The sequence below is a fragment of the Crocuta crocuta genome, unplaced genomic scaffold (assembly GCF_008692635.1).
Source record: "Crocuta crocuta isolate KB4526 unplaced genomic scaffold, BGI_CrCroc_1.0 scaffold217, whole genome shotgun sequence".
Lineage (NCBI taxonomy): Eukaryota > Metazoa > Chordata > Mammalia > Carnivora > Hyaenidae > Crocuta > Crocuta crocuta.
This window is the reverse complement of record NW_027532208.1, coordinates 2,563,231-2,579,162: the sequence shown is the minus strand read 5'-3', so window position 1 is coordinate 2,579,162 and position 15,932 is coordinate 2,563,231. Positions and strand designations below refer to the sequence as shown.

Sequence of the window (15,932 nt, the reverse complement as noted above, 5' to 3'; positions counted from 1 at the left end):
GTCACTCTACTCTCCAACCACTGTCTTCTCTGAAGGGCCCCTTGGGTGGCTATGCAGAGACTGTGGGCAGCTCCCGTGTCCCCATTCAGGCTTGGGCTCCTCTGGCAGGGCCCTGGCCAGGCCAGGGAGGGTCAGGGATGCTGCCTCCACTGGGAATGCCATACTGGGACTCTCCCATCACTCAGCCCCATGGCCTCATGGTAGGAGATGACTGGAGGAGACATTGCCCAGGGGCCCAACAGTTCCAAGTCCCAGCTCTGCCAGTGGCTTGCTGTGTGGCCTTGGGCAAGTCACTCCCCTTCTCTGGCCAGAACAGGATGGGGCAGAGCTGTCAGCACGGCACTCACCGTATTTGGCTGCTTTGGCGGCTGCTTTAGCGGCTACAGCTGGTGACACAGCTCCTGGAGAGACCAAGGGGGACACAAATGACACAAGGGTCTACCTATCTATTCACCCATGCATATCCACATCTACGCATCTGACCATCTGTCTACTTAACCACCTGTTCACCCACCCATCGACCTACCCACACGTCTGTCCATTTGTTTGGCTATCCTTGGACTTCAACCTACCCGGTGAGCTACTTATCCCTCCGTCCTTCCGTGCACCTACCTATCCATCGACTTATTCACTCATCTGCTTATCTGTCCATTCATCCATGTATCTGATCATTCATTTTGCATTTGCCTTCTACACACCCATCTAGTCATTTGCTCATCCAACCACGTACTTATCCATCCATTGTCCATCACCCACGCACCCATCTATCCATCCATCCATCTTTCTAACCACTTATCTAGGGCCCCATCTGTCTTTCCATCTGTCCTTCCATCCATGCATCCGTCTATCCATCCATCATTTTGCCCATGTGTCTATTCATCCATATAGCTACACATCCTTGTATTTGTCCCTTCATCTACCCATTCCTTCATCCATGGCCATTCACCTGCATGCCCAGTTGTCCATCTAACCATCCATCCACCCATCCACCCATCCATCCACACATCCACCCATCCATCCATCCATCCATCCATCCACCCAACCACCCATCCATCCATCCACCCCTCCACCCATCCACCCATCCATCCACCCCTCCACCCATCCATCCATCCACCCATCCATCTATCCACTTACCCACCATTTACTGAGTACTTATTCAGCTAAGGGCTGGGAATGTAGAGATGAAAAAGAAATGTCCCCTGATTCCAGGGACACACTGATAGTCAGAAGATGAAGAGGATGAATTAGAGAAGATGATGCTGGCAGTGACTAATTAGGAGGTTGTTCCAACCCAAGGAAGAGAAGATGAGGCATGAGCGATCGTATGAAGAGAGGAGGATAGATGGGTGAGGTATTAGGGGGAATCCAAAAGTCTTAGCAATAATTTCAGTGTTTTTCTCTTACACATGTGCATGCACACGCACACACATAGCCCAGCTCACCTGGTCCACCCACAATGCCCGGGCCCCCCGTACCTGGGACTCCAACACCTGGGACTCCAACACCTGGGACCCCAACACCTGGGACTCCAACACCTGGGACNCCACCCATCCATCCATCCACCCCTCCACCCATCCACCCATCCATCCACCCCTCCACCCATCCATCCATCCACCCATCCATCTATCCACTTACCCACCATTTACTGAGTACTTATTCAGCTAAGGGCTGGGAATGTAGAGATGAAAAAGAAATGTCCCCTGATTCCAGGGACACACTGATAGTCAGAAGATGAAGAGGATGAATTAGAGAAGATGATGCTGGCAGTGACTAATTAGGAGGTTGTTCCAACCCAAGGAAGAGAAGATGAGGCATGAGCGATCGTATGAAGAGAGGAGGATAGATGGGTGAGGTATTAGGGGGAATCCAAAAGTCTTAGCAATAATTTCAGTGTTTTTCTCTTACACATGTGCATGCACACGCACACACATAGCCCAGCTCACCTGGTCCACCCACAATGCCCGGGCCCCCCGTACCTGGGACTCCAACACCTGGGACTCCAACACCTGGGACCCCAACACCTGGGACTCCAACACCTGGGACCCCAACACCTGGGACTCCAACACCTGGGACCCCAACACCTGGGACCCCAACTCCCGGGACGCCAAAGCCTGGCCCACCAGGCACCAAGCCTCCTGCAGCTCCTGTGGAAGGAAAAGATTGTTTTCCTGGCCTGGACTCTGTGGGGACCTCAGAGGGCCCCCAAGGGCATGGCTTTGGTGATCTGGGGGAGAGGCAGTTCCTGAGTGCACACCCCAGGCGGGCTGGCATCCCCACATCGATCCAACCCATCAAAGGGAAGGGGACGGCTGACAGAGCCTGCGTTTGGATCGGTGGGTGGGAAGAGCCCGATCTAGGTCTAAAGCCAAGTCAGGTCTCTCCGCTGGGCACCCAGGTAGTGGCACCAGAGCACCAGAGGGTGGCTCTGAAGGTAGGAAGGGAGAAGTCAGATGCTCCATGGGAGCCCCCTCACCCGCCACCAGTGGGCCTGTCAGTGGAAGATAATGACCTTCTAGGCAGAGTGGCCAAAATGGGCAAAGGCAAGGAGGTAGGGACATTGTGTGTTGGGGGAGGGGGACACAGGCTGCCGTAGATGGATGAAGGCAAGGTCCGCCCAACCTTGTAGGGCGGGGCTGTCCAAGGCCCATGCAGGTGGAGGGTCTGGGGGCAGGCTGGGGCCCCTGGGGGCACTCACCGTATTTAGCTGCCTTAGCAGCGGCCTTCGCAGCAGCAGCAGCAGCAGCAGCAGCAGGAGTCCCCACCCCTGGAGAGATAGTCACAGAGGGTGAGGCCCTTTCCCAGGGACCCTTCGAGAACACCCCACCCCCAGCTGGGCAGATACCTGCAATGCCTCCGATCCCCGGAATGGCGCCGGCCCCGCCGGGAATGCCACCACCTCCAACGCCAGGGAGAACTCCGGCTCCTCCAGCACCTGATGGGATGGGGACAGTGAAGATGTGGCGCCCAGGACCCCTCCCCATGCCCCCCTCCCCCCGCAGGAGGCCCGGCAGGAAGGCTACTTGGATGCCGGAATTTTGACCAGCACACTTTCCTCTGGGAACGGGGCCCAGGAATCTCCGTCTGGGCCTGCTGGAGAAGGCCCCCACCCGACCGTTCCTTGACTCACCCCCAAAGTGTCCATTTCAACACGCTCATTAAGGGACTTGTATGTTTTCAGACAAATCCCATCCTGATCACTGCCACATACTGAGAAACCACAAGCGGCCGCTCCCCGGGCCAGAGGGGCCCCTGCAGGGAATGTTCAAGGCTTCCTCTCCCTGTGTTCCGAAGCCTCGGCCAAGTTTGTAATCCAAGTGCCTGGCTGCCTGGCTCTGGCAGCCCCCTCGCTGTCCCACTCTCCTGCTCCCACATTCCAGCCGTCCCCTCCAGCCTTGGGGGCTTAGAGGGAGGGCCTGCGGGGCCTCAGGGAGCAGGCCTCCGGCTCAGTGCTCTGCCCACCCCGCCTCCCAATCTTGTCCCCTTGGGCCGGTGGGGAGATGTCCTCTGTCCCATCAGGGTTCAGGAAGGGCTCCCCGGGAACTGGAGATGAAGCCAAGGACTTCAGCCCCAGTAACCTGATTCTGAACTGGGAGACGATCTGGGGCAAGGGCATAGATGTTCCCTGTGCCCACTACACGGGCACAGGGAAGGCCGTGTCACATCTTCTAGCAGAGGCATCAGTGACTAGAGGAGCGGGTTGAACGTTTTATAGTACACATTAAATTGATACTGAAAAACAACATTGTTTAAATGCTCAAGTATGTACCACTTAAAATGATCATTCCAACCACCGTAGTAACCCCTCCCCTCTGCCTGGGCTTCTCCTTTCTATTTTCACCACAAAGCAAAACTCCAGAACCAAATGTCATTTTCTCTGAGAAGCCTTCCTGATTTTCCCCAGGAAGAAATGTCTCCCTCTTCCTGACTCCCCCCACAGTGCCTGAATTTTCCAGCAGGGCTCTTAGTTGACCCTGGTCTCTGAAATAGATGGAGGGAGGGAAAGAAGGGGAGAGGGATGGATGGATGGAGGGAGAGACGTGGGATGGAGGGATGGAAGGAGGAGGGGGTTGATGGAGAGAGGGGGAGATGGATAGATGAGGGATGAAGGAATGGAGGGGAGACAGGTGGGGATAGATGGCTGGATGAAGGGATGGAGGGAGGAATGGAGAGATGGAAGGAAGGACTGATGGATAGATGGAGGGAGGAATGGAGGGAGTGATGGATGAGTGGACAAATAGACGGATGGATGGATGAAGGGATGGAGGCAGGAAAGAATAAACGGATGGATGAAGGGATGGAAAAGGAATAGGTAGATGGAAGGATGGAGTGATGGAAGGAAGGAGGGATTGATGGATGGAGGGATGGATGGGAAGATGGATGTGGGATGGGTAGAGAGAGGGATGGAAGAAAGAATGAATGGATGGGGGAACGGGTGGCATTGAAAACACTGGATAAATGGTGGGGGAAGAGGTTGCCTTGGCTCATTCTCTGCGAGGCAGGCTCCAGTGAGAAAGGGGATAGAGGGGCTGGGGGGCTGGGGGCTGGCAAGGGCACTCACCATACTTAGCTGCTTTAGCTGCCGCTGCTGCAGCCTGGGAGCCAACCCCTAGGGAAGGGGAAGGAGAGAGACTCCACAAACTGCTCTTACATCTCCGAGCCCACCTGCTCCAGCCCCACGAGAACCAATCCTGGCACGGGTGGGTGTGGGGGAGGGGCTTCACAGCAAGCAGAGGCTGACGAACTGCCCCCACCCGAGAATCTTCTCCAGGCTCAGACTGGGGTCTGAAGGCCTGGTGGGCTGGAGCTTGCATTCTTTTTTTTTTTTTTTTAAATGTTTTATTTATTTCTAGGAGAGAGAGAGACAGCGTGAGCAGGGGAGGGTCAGAGAGAGAGGGAGTCACAGACTGAAACAGGCTCCAGGCTCTGAGCTGGCAGTCAGCACAGAGCCCGATGCGGGGCTCGAACCCACGAACCGCGAGATCATGACCTAAGCGAAAGTCGGATGCTTAACCGACTAAGCCACCCAGGCGCCCCAGGAGCTTGCATTCTTAAGAGACCCTTGTCAGCCTTGGGGCTCTGGAGCCTGGGTGACGAGTGCCCCTTGAGCTGACGGTTGGGCGAGGTTTTCCTTACCTGTCCCCGTCGGGTACCCGGCCTTGCCTGCAGCGCCAGCCACTCCTCCCGGCCCATAGCCTGTGAAACAGAGAGGCTCGGTGGGCACCTGTGCAGATCTCACTGCGGCTGTGCTCCCTGCGCATGGGGGTAGGCTGCCCAGAGTCCCCACCCTATCACTCCCAGCCAGAGTTAAGACAGGTACAAATGTGTGTGGGATGCTTCTTCCCATGCTACAGATGAAAATACCGAGGCTCAGAGAAGAAACTGCTTTGCCCGAGGCCAGGGGCTAAGTGTGAGGACCGGGACTGAGAACCAGGCTGCCTGAGCCCGAGTTCTGTGTTCCCTTCTTAGAGAATTCCCTTTCCAAGACTCCATTCCTTCCCCAGGCGGATGCTCTCCTAGCGGGGGAGAGCGTTGCTAAGACCCCGCAGCTGGAAAGCGCTAGAAGCCCATCCATTTAGGAGGGTCTTACTCACCATAGGGCAGTTTCCCAGTGGTGTAGGGTAGTCCGTAGCCACCTGAAGAGAGGGTGGGGGTGCTCAGGGGCTGCTCCATGGCAGCCCTCTGTTGGGGCCCCCACTGCCTGCATAGACAGACCTACCCCCATAGGTACTGAGGCCTGAGACCTCCCTATGCGCACCAAAGGTCCCCAGCTGCTCACAGGGGCTCTCGGGGGAGCAGACACCCTCGGTGGAAGGGGGAGAGTGACCCTTCCTCCAAGGGCTGATGGAAAACCCCTCCCCCTGCAAATCCAGGGCCTGCCATGGCCTTTGAATCTTCCTGATGACCCTCCCAACAGGAAACATCTCATGGTCTGAGCCAACTGCGGGGGTGGGGGTTGACATCGGAGGGGCCTTTCCATCGAAGGGTGTCTCTTACCATCAACACAGACTGTTTGCCCATCCGGGCTATGGGCCTCTGCACATGTGCCTGCATGTGCACGTGTGTGAACCTATGTGTGCGTGGCAGTGAGGCCTGGTGCGTGGCACCTCTTGAATCCTCCTTCTGACTTACCTGGCAGCTTGGGAGCCTTGATGGGGTACCCCAGTGGGACTCCAGGCTGCTGGCCCCCAAAGGGCCCAACTCCTGTGGGGACAAGGAGAGTGGACTCGGGTCCCCACAGGGTGGGCCAGCAGCCCTGCTCCAGCCCTCAGCCTCACACTTGACTTTCTGTTCGGTCCGAGAGGCTGATCAGTGGTCAGCTCAGTGCTGGGTCACCTCCTCTCGAAAGCTGCAGGACTTTGTCCCTCTGGGGACCTGAGTCACGGTTGGGGGCCTGTAGCTCTCACAGCATTTGGCACAGACTGGTGGGCTTTCTGGGCTCATCTGGCTGCTGCACTGGGGTCGGGGAAGCAGCATGCGGTGCTGCAGCCGGTCCCAGGCCCAGGGCAGTGTAGGCAGGAGGGGGACTGGACAGGCCTCCTGGAGATTCTGGGTGGCCCCGCCCCTCCCTGCCTGGCTGGCTACTCTGCTGGCCTGCCCACCCACCTGGGGACACCCAGCTTGGCCTCACCTGGGATTCCAGCAAAAGCTCCGCCTCCACCTGCAATGACCAATGACAAGGAGCCGTCACTGCGGCCCTGCCACCATGGGGACTGATAACGGCCAGGAGGCACTGAGGGGCGGGCCCACCAGAGCTGGCCAGTTCTGCCCTCACACACGTGGTGGGGGGTGGTCTGAGAGGGCTACTGCCCATCTTGGCCGGCTGCACCAGGACTGGAGCCCAGGAAGTGCCCATCCAGAGGGCCCTGAGCCCAGGGTTACCCCTCCCCACCCCCACCAGGGGCCAGAGGGGCCTGAGGGGGGAGGGGGAGGTTCCTGCCAGGGGCTCTCAGCCAGTTGGCCACATACCTGGGGCCTTGGCCTTGACTCCTGTTCCGGTGGGAACCCCGGGGAGCACCCCCACACCCGGGAACCGAGCTCCTGAGGGGGCAAAGGGGGGGAGCTGGCAGTGAGGGTGGGAAGGCAGGCCTTGCAGACACCCACACCACCCTCAGGTCACACAGCTGACCTTCTGTACTGACTGTCAGCGACGCATGGCGGCAGGGGGATGTGTGGTGGTGACTCTCCTTCCCTGTCTGACCCAAGGTCAGGAGACCTGAGTTTGCACCCCATTTCCTAGCCACTTGGGCCTGTGCCTCAGCTGGCCTTCTCTCTAAGTTGGGGTTAACTTGCAACCAACCAGTACACGGTCCCCAGAGAAGGCAGACAGTTAAACCCTGCTCGAAGCAGGAAGCCTGAGGCCCTGGGGGCTCTCCCTTGAGGTGCGGCCCCACCGCACACGAAGCGGCTGTCTGCTGTGGCCGGGGACTCGCTGTCTGCCAGCATCTGGCGCTTCCACCCCTCCCGTCTCCACTGCCTGGGCTGCCTCAGCCGGAGGGACAGGGGAGGGCCACTCTGTCAGCAAATCCCTCTGAGCAGGCCGGATCTGGGCTTTTGGGGGAATTCAGGAGGTCACATGCTGGGTGGGGTGGTCAGGCCCTGGCAGGGAAAGGAGGGCGAGAGGGCAGCTCTGAGGGGTCTCCGGCCGGGCGGATTTGCTGGGCGGGCCCCCCAGTGACTCACGGCTTTTGGGAAACAGCTGGCCACACTGGGACTTGGTGTGTCCTCGGGGGGCCCTTCTTGGGCTGTGACGAGGGACTGGGTTTGGGCCGAGGGTCAGGGCTTGGGGCTGGGGTAGGGGGTGTGAAGCCAACTAGACTTTGTGGGGAAAGACGGCCAGGCCTGAGCTGTGATGCTTAGGGAGACAGTGCTGGTCAGGGCCCAGCTGGTGGCCCTGGTTTGGGGAGAGGTGACGGGCCACCCGGGGGGCTGCCAGAGGCTGCTCTCCTTGCTCTAAGGTCCCCTTCTTCTTCTTGCCCTCACCTGTGCCTGGGAGCACTCCGCCTGGGTAGACACCTGGCAGACCCACACCTGCGGCCAGAAGAGACGGTTTGAGCCGAGAGCAGCAGCCTGGCTGCGGGAACCCCTCCTGGGTCCTGCTCTCAGGGGCAGCTCCGGGGCTCCCATACCAGTTCCCCAGGACCCCGAGGGCATAGCCAGGGACACATGTGCCATGGCCGCAGCTCTCCCATGAGTTTCGGAAATCATCGGCAAACCCTTTTGTGTGTGGATTTATCTTGTCTCCTGGAGCCTGTTTACGTGGCTGGCTCAGCCCACCTCGGGGCTAATAGCTTCCAGATGTTCCCTCCCTGCTGTGTGGACTCAGGCAGCCTTTTGTGCAACCTGAAGTCACTTCCTCAAGGGCCTGGGGCAGAGGAATGAGCACCAGATGGCGAGCCCGCGTGCCTCCGGCTCAGCCCCACTCTGCCGTGACGGGCCCTTCTGAGCTGACGGTCCATCCTGAGCCCGAGCACCCCATCTGTCTCCCGAATTCCTGTCTCGAGGTCTGTTTCTGCTCCAGGAGCTGGAAGAAGGGCCCACAAGGCAGGCCGGGGCCTGTCTACCATGTTTGGGACGGAGCACCGGACACGGGCCTAGCTGGCTTCCTCACCTGTTGCGGCCGGGCCCACCCTCCCTGTGTGGTGTGCAGGCGGGGGCCTCTGTCCTCCCCGCCCTCTGCCCCCCAGCCCCGGGGACGGCTCACTGACCGGGCACTTTCCCAGGCTTCCCTCCGGCTCCGACTCCGACTCCAACTCCGGCTCCGGGCTGAGGCACCACTGCACCTGGTGTAGGGTGGGCTGTGTCAGAGTGAACCCCCCCCCAGGCCTGCAGCCTTCACCTGGCCAGCTCAGGCGTCATCACCATACCTGTAGACACTCCTAAGCCGCCGACGCCGCCTATGCCGCCGACGCCAAGCCCGGCACCTACAGAGCCAGGACAGGGAGGGGCAAGGGGTCATTCAAGGACTAGTGGGGCGCAGGAGGGCCCTGGGCTCCCAGTGGAGCGGAGATGAGAATTCGGCCCTCCTGCCTGCCTCCCAGGAAAGGTGCTTTGCAAAGCTGTGAGCCCGGAGGCCAGAGGGCTTAAGGCATGTCCCCAGGAGTGACACTCACCAGCCTTGGCAGCTTTGTAGGCCGCAGCAGCATCTGCCACTCCGCCGGGCACCAGAGCCCCTGGGAAGGTGCCTGCAGGAAAGGTCCCCAGCCCTGTGGAGGAGAGGACCGCGTGAGGCTCCTAGCCCCAACCCACCAGGCCCTGTCTCCCCTGGGAGGCACATTTGGGGCGGTTTTTCTGCTCTCCGTGGGACTTTGATGCCAAGCAGTGACCCCTGGACCAAGACCAGATTCGGCATTGGAGAGTAACATATGCCAGGCTGTCCTGCTCAGCTTTGCAAAACTACGGGTGTCTCTTGGGGTCAAAATTCCATCCTCCCCTCCTCCAGAAAGTCTTCCCGGAGCCCCTCTGAGTTGAACAACTCCTCTGGGCTCCATTGGCCCCTGGGGCTTCTGTCCTGCTCTCGCCCAGCCCCCAGCTGAGCCCTGGACAGGCACTCAGCACAGATGGGCTCACCCTCACCCTCATGCCAGCACCCAGGACAGGCCTGGCCTGTGTCCCTGCCCCCCAGCGGCCCTCCACGCCAAATAGGTGCCCTGGGCTCGGCTCTGGCCCCCAAATGCGCATGTTGCCTGGATGCCAACACTCACCTGCCCCGGGGCCAGCACCTGCAAGCCCACCAACACCTGCAGGGAGAACGAGACAGAGCGAGGTGAGGAGAAGAGAGGCTGGTGTGCGGGCATCGTTCCCAGGCCCCGGGGGGCGGGAAAGGTCTCGTGGGGAGGGTGATCAGGAACCAGGCAGGCAGTGCCGTGGTCAGTGTAGGGTGTTTGGTCCCCAAGCTGGACCCAAAGCAGGGCTTCTGGCAGGTCCCCCACGGCAAGGAGCAAGCAGTTGGGACTTAAGGACGGATCCTGATAAAATAGCAGCCACCATTCATTTAATGACCAGCTACTATGTGCCACATAGGCACGATTGTACTAACCCCATGTAACACCCCTAAGCTATGCCTTGCTTCCCCTAAAAGGCCAGCCGGATAAAGGGGCACCCAGCAGGGCTTTTTGTGAGGGCTGGAGCTGAGCAGTCTGCCAGCAGGACCCCCACCCCCACCCCCGGCCAGGCCCTGCTCTGTTCTGACCATCAGCCCCCACCCCAGGCCTGTACTGCTTTCCTTGCAGGGTGTCCCCTGGCTCCGCCCACTCTTCCTGCCCTGTATCTGGAATCTCTTCTGTCTCTGTATATCTGTCCGTCCACCCTGCCCTGCAGTCCAGGAGCCTCCTTGCTTGTAGATGGATGCTAAAATGTTTATGAGAAGCCAAATGGGTCCCTTTGGCTCTCTCCTTCTCACATCTGGGCCCAATTGCTCCTTCTCCCTCCAGGAGACATTCCATGGCTTTGGCCAGGACGGATGGGCAATCAGGTTGGAGTTCACAAGCGTGCCAGGTTTGTTTCCAATTCTGTGAGAATCTTTCCTGTAAGCTCCAGTCCTGGCTGTCAGGGTCCTGAGCCCAGGGGCAGCCTCCTCCGGGGACAGACCCCAGATGTGGGGGGCTGCTGAGCCCTGGAGGGTCAACCTGGCTTTCACTGGGTGTGGTCTCTCCACCTCCTTCCCCCCCCATCTCCTCCTTGTGTGAGCTGACCATGACCGTGCCTGAAATGCAGCCGGGCCCTCTGTAAGGTGGGGCTCTAATCGCGGCCCCTCTCCCTTCCGCGCAGGTGCGGTGTGGGTCAGGCCGGGCCTGGGGTGTGCTGGGTTCACTTCCCAGGAAGCCAGGCCCTGCCCTTCCCCAGCTCTGTCCTGGGCTTCTCTCAAGCCGGGCCCATTTCCTGAGCTCCAAGAGGGCAGGGAACACGCTTGGGCTTTTCCCGACCCCAGAAGGGCTGGAAAGAGAAGTTGGGGACCCAACAGGAAGTGAGAAGGAGCTGGGGCTGGTGGTGGTGGGGCCCCAGCAACCTCTCTGCAGCCACCTGCCCTTTTCCCAGGCTCCCCTGCCAGCTGCCTGATCGCAGGGCCACCTCCAGTAATGACCAGCCCCACCCCTGCTGGCCCTCCTTCCTGTAGACTCACCTGGTCCGAACGCCCCCAGGAGTCCAGCCCCTAGAAGCGGGGAAAGTGGTGAGGAGTTGACCCTTGCTGGGAGCCAATGGGGCCCGGCAGTCCCAACGCTCTCTTCCAAGTCCAAGACCTCCGACTCCAACCCTGCTGGACCCACCTACTCTGTGTGTAAGGAGGCAAATCATTTCACCCCTCGAAGGCTCTAGAATGGTCGGTGTGTCCCTGACCTTCCTGGGGCCAGCAGGCTGGTGAGCAGAAAGTGCCTAGTGTGCGCAACCAGCCAGGGCAGCCGGTGGGTGTCCCTCAGCTCCTTCCTGTCCCCCCGGGGGTGGGTGACTGGCCTCCAGCTGGTGCTGGGGGTGTGGGCGGTACAGGCTCCCAGCTGCCCCGGGCCCCCACCGAGAGTCCAGGCAGGGCCAGCCCCCCGAGGCCCACGTGGAGCAGCTTCTAGGCCACCCACCCTGTGCTTGTCAAGGGATTAATTGTTCTCAAGCACGACACATGCCGCCTGTGCCCGTTCCATCCTGCCTGGGCAGGTCCGGACGTCCCCGCGGCCTGGATGGCGGAGCTGTTCCAGGGTGGGGGGGCACCATGTGCCCAGAGTGCTGGGGCCCAAGGATGACCTCAGGGAGGCCGTGGAACCCCACCCCTTCCCGTCAGAGGGAGGGAGGTCTCCTGACTTCCCTTTAGGTCTTACTCCTTCGTCCTGAGCTGGAGAGTTCTTTCAGGGTCCCCACTAAGTCTTTTTAACTGGTCCACGCCTTGCTCCAGCGCCCATCCATTGAGGGACTCTGTCTTCCCTCTGGTCCTGCCTCGGGTCCCCCGCTGACAGTGCGGTCAGCCCATCCCCCACACCCCTCTAGCTTTGCCATCGGGAGCCCCACTGCTTGGGTTTTCCCGGCTGAGCCAAGTGCTGCTCCCATGCCTTGGCCTCCTCTTTGCCACCGAAGACCCTGTGAGGGTCACTGCCCCCCCCCACCGGAAGACAGGCTAAGCCTCGCAGACCCCCCCTTGCCCAGGACTCCCTGCTGTCCTGCCTCTCTCTCTCCCTCTCTCTCTCTCTCTCTCTCTCTCCCAGCCGGGCCCTGGAATTTCACAACTCTGATGGGCTTGCAGGCAAGAGGGATCTGGGCCCCATAGATTCATTTGCACTTGGATCATCGACCATTGGGATTTCGTAAGAGCCTTGGACATCCACGCTGTCCTCCAGCCTCCAGCTTCAGAGGCAGGGAGACGCGGAGCTGGGGTGCCAAGGCCACATGTGGAGAATCTCATGCCGACGGGGCCATAAATCTGGACCGAGACGCCACTTCCTCCACCTGCTCCTTGTCCACCAGGGTTTCCCGGAGGGACCCTCCCTCCCCCTTCCCTGGGGGGGTGTTGTTTGAACCCATGGTGGACCTCAGTGGCAGGTCCGAGCCCCATGGGCAAGGCCTGGACAGATCTAACCAGATCTTCCTATAAACGTCCAAGCTCTAGACACAGCTGGAAGGGGCCTGGTCAGGAGGGGAGCTCATCTGGGACTCAGGGTCGGGGTTCAGTCTGGGGTTAAGTCCAGGCCTCGGTCTTGGGTCAGGGTTCAGCCTGTGGTGAGGGAAGGCCTCCAGCTGTCATGGAGCTCAGAGAGGTCTCAGGGCTTGGCCTGGGGTTAGGGAAAGCTTAGCCGGGGTCAGGGGACCATCCAGACGGAGTCTGGAGCCCACTGTCTGTGTCTGAGCACCGGAGTGACATTCACAGACTGGGTGGCCACTGGAACCTCAGTCCCTGCCTTTGCCCCTGGGCTGTTTCTGAGGCCCCATGCCTAGGGCACTCTCCGGGCGGCTCGCATGCAGGCATTTGCAGGGTAGATGCCAGACACTCCTTCTCAGAAGCCCGGGGCCCTGGCCCAGCCTGCTTATACCTGGGGAGCTGGCGCTGCCCACCCCCTCCCTCCCTCCTCCTGCCTCTACGTTCACCACTCTGTGGGTCCTCCCCTCCCCTGCTCCCCAGCCCCCTCTCATTGCCCTGAGGCCTCAGGTCTTACCTGGCTTGGGTGGCTTGCCTCCAGGCCCCAGAGCTGCAGAGGGAAGAGAAGGTAGTGAATAGAGTCCCCAGGCCACCCTTTATCTGCTATTTATCTCCCTGGGGCGTTGGGGCTTCCCACTCCCCAGGCTCTAGAAGGGCCATCTGGGGATGGTTCCCCCCTCCCTCTCGGCAGGGAGCTGCTGGGAGCCTGGTGCCTGGATGTGCGGGTGGGAAGCCCACCCGATTTATGGTTTACCCTCCCTTAGACTCAGTTTCTCAGCCCCAGAAGGGACAGATGATACCCACTGGGCAGGCCTTGCAGGGGTGTTATGGAAGATCAAAAGAATCTGGAAAGAGGGCAGGGGCCACCAGGAAAAGAGGCCAGGGGAGGGGCTCAGGAGGCTGGTGTTTTCCGGCTCTAAGACAAGTATCTCCCCCCACATTGGACGCTCAGTCCGTAAACTGAGGGAGCCCTTGATGCCTAGGCCTTCTGGGGTTCTGGCGCCTGGGGACCTGGGTGGGCCAGAGTCAAGGTCAGACCCCATCAGTGAGAACCAGGTTTGGTTTCTGAGCTCACCTCCTCCTCCCAGACCTCCGAGACCAGCACCTATGTTGAAAGGGAGAGAGACATACAGACAGAGAGAACCATCAATGTCACTGCCAAAAAGCTGCCCACTGACCTACAGTCAAGTACCTGGCTGTGTAGCCGCATGACCTTGGGCTAGCCTTGAGCTCTGTGAGCCTCAGTTCCCTGTTGGGCCAACAGCCAGTGCCTGCTTGTGTCTGGGGGTGTCAGTGGCTGCCCTCACCTTCACATCAGTTCTGAACACTCAAATGTTTTTTTTTTCTCACTAGATCTCCAGTTTATTATAAAAGGATGTAACCCTGGAACAGCCGGATGGAAGAGGGCAAGGCGTGGGGGAAGGGCACTGAGTTTCCACTCTCTGCACACCTCTCTTCCTGCACCTCCAGTTGTGTACCCCCCTGGAAGTGCCTCTCAAATACTTTTTCAGTATTGAAAGCGTTACTTTCGATTTTTCAGTCTACTTTAAAGCATCATGCCTTTTTTCCAAATTAAAAGAACCTCCCCCCACCCCCCACCCCCATGCCAGAGCTGCAACACATTCTGCCCATTATCTTTTGGGGGCGTTCCCAGTATCCAACGCTGCTTTTCTGTTGTTTGCACTTGAAGAACACTTCGCCGCACGGTTGCGCAGGTAGCGCACTCATAATTTTTAGTAGCCGTGTGTTATTTCAGAGTTTACTTAATCACACCCTCCAGTCAGGTGGGCTTGTTGTTTCACATCTTTGCAGATAACTCTCCGATGAACCTTGGTTGGGATCTCTCTCTCTTTCTCTACTTTTCATTTGTTTCCTTTGCATAGATTCCCAAGAGCTGGGTTAAAGGGTCAAAAGGCAGGGTTGCATGAAGGCACCCACTTTCCTACAGACTTGTAAGCATCGTCTTTCATCTTTCAGAAAATTGATGCTCTGAGTACTTGTAAAAGTGTCACGTGGACTGCTTTTTTTTAAGTAGGAGTGGCTCGTGGGTCCCCTTTGGTAGGCGTGCCAATGCCTCCCCTTCCACGTTTTCGCCCCGTGCATCTCTTACGAACAACTCAGGATCTGCCTTCCCTGGGTGCGTGCAAGTTTTATGTACGTTACCTGGGTAATAGACGCCTCCGGGAACTCCACCAGGAACAGCCCCTGGGACCCCTGGAAGTAAGCAGGTAGAATCCTCCATCAGCCAGAACGAATAAAAGCACGGTAACAATAATAGCGCAGATGGTAACGATGCTGTTGCACGTCTACAAAGCAAGATATGTGGGCCAAGCCATGTATGTTTACATTTTCTCATTCATGCTTCTCAGAATGGCCCCGAGAGGTTGGAAGGGCAGAGATTAGGATCGTCACTTGAACAGATGTGAAATCAGGCTCAGAGAGGTTAAGAGGCGTGCCCAGGGACACACAGCCAGAAAGAGATGGAGCCAGGCCTCTTCTATGAGCATGGTGGTCTGCACTGTGTTACCTGCGTCTTCTCTCTGTCCCCCCTGGCACGGGGCTGGGGCTGCCCACTTTTTGCTGGGCGCCCAACTCTCTCCAGCCCTGAGTGGCTTGAGCAGGGGCCAGAGCTGTGGGAGGGCAGTCTGGGCTACGGCAGAGAGCAGTAAGGAAATGTGGCTGCTGCCAGCAAAAATGCGGCCATTCCCACACTGATAGGATGGCGTGAGGTCAGCGTCCTCAGCCACTGGGCAGCAATGATGGGGTGGGGCTCTGGCCGTCTAACACAGGGCTGTCTTAGGAGGTGCCGGGGGCCCAGAGGGGGACACCATGAATGAGCAAAGTGAATAGTTTCCTAAGGAAAAGTTAATTCACCAGCCAGGCCAGGGGCTGTCTGCCCGGCCAAGATCACGAGTTCACTCCCCACGGACCCGCGAAGCCCTCGCTGGGGAACGCTGTGGCGCTGGGCCCCAGACCGGCCCGAGCGTGGTCATGGCAACAGACGATCCTGGTGCAGACCAGGCCCTGACTCCACCACCAGAGTGGCCCCAGCCTCATGAGCTGCCTGGCCCATGGCCCGGCTGGGGGGGCCCCGGCACCACCCTGCTGAAAGGGGCAGGGGTGGGGTCGGGGGACCGCATCGGGCAGCACTGCAGCGAGTCCAGAGGCCTCACAGCAGAAGTCTGGCCTCCGTGGTCTGAAGACAATGCTCGCTGGGCTTGCTGGCCCCACGGCCCCGTCAGCCTCAGCACCAGCCCAGCAGGGTGGGGAATGCCAGGCTGTCGCCGTCACCCGGTGCCAAAGCCCCGAGCCACAGCCC

At 59.3% G+C, this 15,932-nt stretch overlaps 1 protein-coding gene across 1 annotated transcript in view; it reads right to left on the bottom strand.

Moving 5' to 3' along the window:
• ELN (elastin) overlaps window positions 1–15,932 on the bottom strand; it is a 31,714-nt gene that overhangs the window by 10,547 nt on the left and 5,235 nt on the right. Inside the window, exons 2-19 of the mRNA XM_077777912.1 lie at window positions 14,777–14,827; window positions 13,689–13,718; window positions 13,131–13,163; window positions 9,702–9,737; window positions 9,111–9,203; window positions 8,865–8,921; window positions 8,706–8,780; window positions 7,981–8,028; window positions 6,967–7,038; window positions 6,629–6,658; window positions 6,130–6,201; window positions 5,592–5,633; window positions 5,134–5,193; window positions 4,559–4,606; window positions 2,843–2,932; window positions 2,696–2,764; window positions 1,992–2,144; window positions 348–401 (exon numbers count right to left, since the gene is read on the bottom strand). Coding sequence (XP_077634038.1) covers window positions 348–401; window positions 1,992–2,144; window positions 2,696–2,764; window positions 2,843–2,932; window positions 4,559–4,606; window positions 5,134–5,193; window positions 5,592–5,633; window positions 6,130–6,201; window positions 6,629–6,658; window positions 6,967–7,038; window positions 7,981–8,028; window positions 8,706–8,780; window positions 8,865–8,921; window positions 9,111–9,203; window positions 9,702–9,737; window positions 13,131–13,163; window positions 13,689–13,718; window positions 14,777–14,827 — 1,113 coding nt within the window. The remainder of the gene's footprint in view (window positions 1–347; window positions 402–1,991; window positions 2,145–2,695; window positions 2,765–2,842; window positions 2,933–4,558; window positions 4,607–5,133; window positions 5,194–5,591; window positions 5,634–6,129; window positions 6,202–6,628; window positions 6,659–6,966; window positions 7,039–7,980; window positions 8,029–8,705; window positions 8,781–8,864; window positions 8,922–9,110; window positions 9,204–9,701; window positions 9,738–13,130; window positions 13,164–13,688; window positions 13,719–14,776; window positions 14,828–15,932) is intronic.